The 1,792-nt window shown below is 42.3% G+C and overlaps 1 protein-coding gene across 1 annotated transcript in view; it reads left to right on the top strand.

Annotated features, from left to right (window-relative positions):
• SPIRE1 (spire-type actin nucleation factor 1) overlaps nt 1–1,792 on the top strand; it is a 16,227-nt gene that overhangs the window by 1,661 nt on the left and 12,774 nt on the right. The window contains exon 2 of the mRNA XM_008582136.1: nt 1,289–1,462. Coding sequence (XP_008580358.1) covers nt 1,319–1,462 — 144 coding nt within the window. The 5' untranslated portion in view covers nt 1,289–1,318. The remainder of the gene's footprint in view (nt 1–1,288; nt 1,463–1,792) is intronic.

Below are 1,792 nucleotides of genomic sequence, written 5' to 3'. Positions count from 1 at the left end.
AGAACTCTGACCAGACAGGTTCAAACTTTAAAATTCAAAGACTTCCATTAATGTGAATCAGTTGTTGCTTTACCAAGATTGTGACAACTTAAAAAATATGTAAGAGCGAGCACCTTTGTGGGTTTTTTTCTCCCATAAGTCCAATAATTAAGATAATCTCTTCACCCAGCTTTTTGAGTAGCCAGTCTGTCATCCAGGTAACTACCTGACCTCTGTGATCATATAACATCATTATTGAGGTTGGGCTTATATTAAATTTAAAAATTATAAATGTAAAGGAACTATCAGATCTACTATAAAGTAGTTTCAGCTAATAGCTGAAGTCATACCAAAACCTTCAGCCCGCACCGAGGACCCATGATGTCTATTTCCTGGTGAAGCTGAACTCTTAGGTCAGGCTGTGAGCTGTTCTTTTGTGGAGAAGGAAGGAGAGAAAGATAAATTAATCTGCAATCACTGATTAGTGTCTTGGTGACCAGGCAGTCCGAGAGCACCTCTGCTCAACACCAGATGGTGTTCAGGTTGAAGGGCAGGGAGCACAAGCCCACACAGAGGACAGCTCCCTCCAAGCCCCCGAGACAACATGAGCAGCCAGTGTAGCACAATGACTTTTCTTGCTAGTAGCTTATCTTGGGAAATCCATAAAATCACACTTTTGTAGTAGTGCTCTCTAGCTTGATGAGTATTGTTTTTAAAACTGTGTTAATTAATTTAAAAATTATCTGCATTTTAGAAAACAATGAATAATTTTGTCTTTGTAACCCCTCAACTGAAAATGGCAAGAATGTTTTTGTTGTTGATAATTTTTATTTTTATTGTATCTCCCTCCCTTTCCTTAGGATGTTTAAAATGAAAAAATTTGGTCAAATCATGGAGGGTGGTTGCCCATGTGGGCGAAAAGCGACTTGCCTTGAGTGCCCTGCTGGGGCAGGGGCAAGTGCTGCTCGGTGTGCGTCCCGGAGTAGAAACCTCTGGCCTGCATCCCAGCGAGCCCCATTTAGGAGACTCCGAGTGTTCCCAGGACCACCACATTAGAAAAGTCCTAAATTTTAGTCTTTGCTGTGTGAACACTGAAATTCCCTAGGAATATATTCATGGTTTGGGTCCCGATTTATACACATGGATGCAGATGCTGGCATGGACCGTTACCATCCTCGTGCTGTTTTTTGTTTTGTTTTGTTTTTCTTTCATGGTCTGTAATCACTATTTGTAGGTCACTGGTGTTCAGCATTGTTTTCTCCTTTTCTTTTCCCCCTGCTGTTTTCTTTTTCCCTTATCTGTTGTTCAGATTCCTAGGATAACCAGTGTATGGCCAAGGATGCCTTTCCGACCACTTTTTTCTACCATACAAACAGCTTCTCTGCTCAGCTCTCACCCTTTGGAAGCAGCCATGTTTGGGGTAGCAGGGGCTATGTATTATCTGTGTGAGAGAGCTTTTACCAGCAGGTGGAAATCCTCAAAGGTTGGCCTCTTTCTGCTGGTTCTGGAAATTATTTTACTCTCTTTTTCTCTTTGCCAGTGATACCTTAGCTACTGCACTCTGCAAGAATTAACAGCTTAGATGGGCACTTTGCTTCTGATCATTGATTCCAATCTTGTGTAGGATGCATAGATCACACCATGATCTCAGTTGAGAAGTAACTTTGAAAGGACAACAAACTCAAAATGCAGCATCAGATCAGAGGGACCTGTGGGTGTTTGTCTCTTCAAGTGACCTCATTGTACGGCAGGGGCAGTGCCGCTTCCTTTCTCCATGTGCAGGAGGCACTCTGAGAACCCATATGTGCATTCC

Source organism: Galeopterus variegatus, unplaced genomic scaffold (assembly GCF_000696425.1).
Source record: "Galeopterus variegatus unplaced genomic scaffold, G_variegatus-3.0.2 Scaffold2524, whole genome shotgun sequence".
Lineage (NCBI taxonomy): Eukaryota > Metazoa > Chordata > Mammalia > Dermoptera > Cynocephalidae > Galeopterus > Galeopterus variegatus.
The sequence above is the reverse complement of the archived record's forward strand: the minus strand, read 5'-3'. Positions and strand labels throughout refer to the sequence as shown.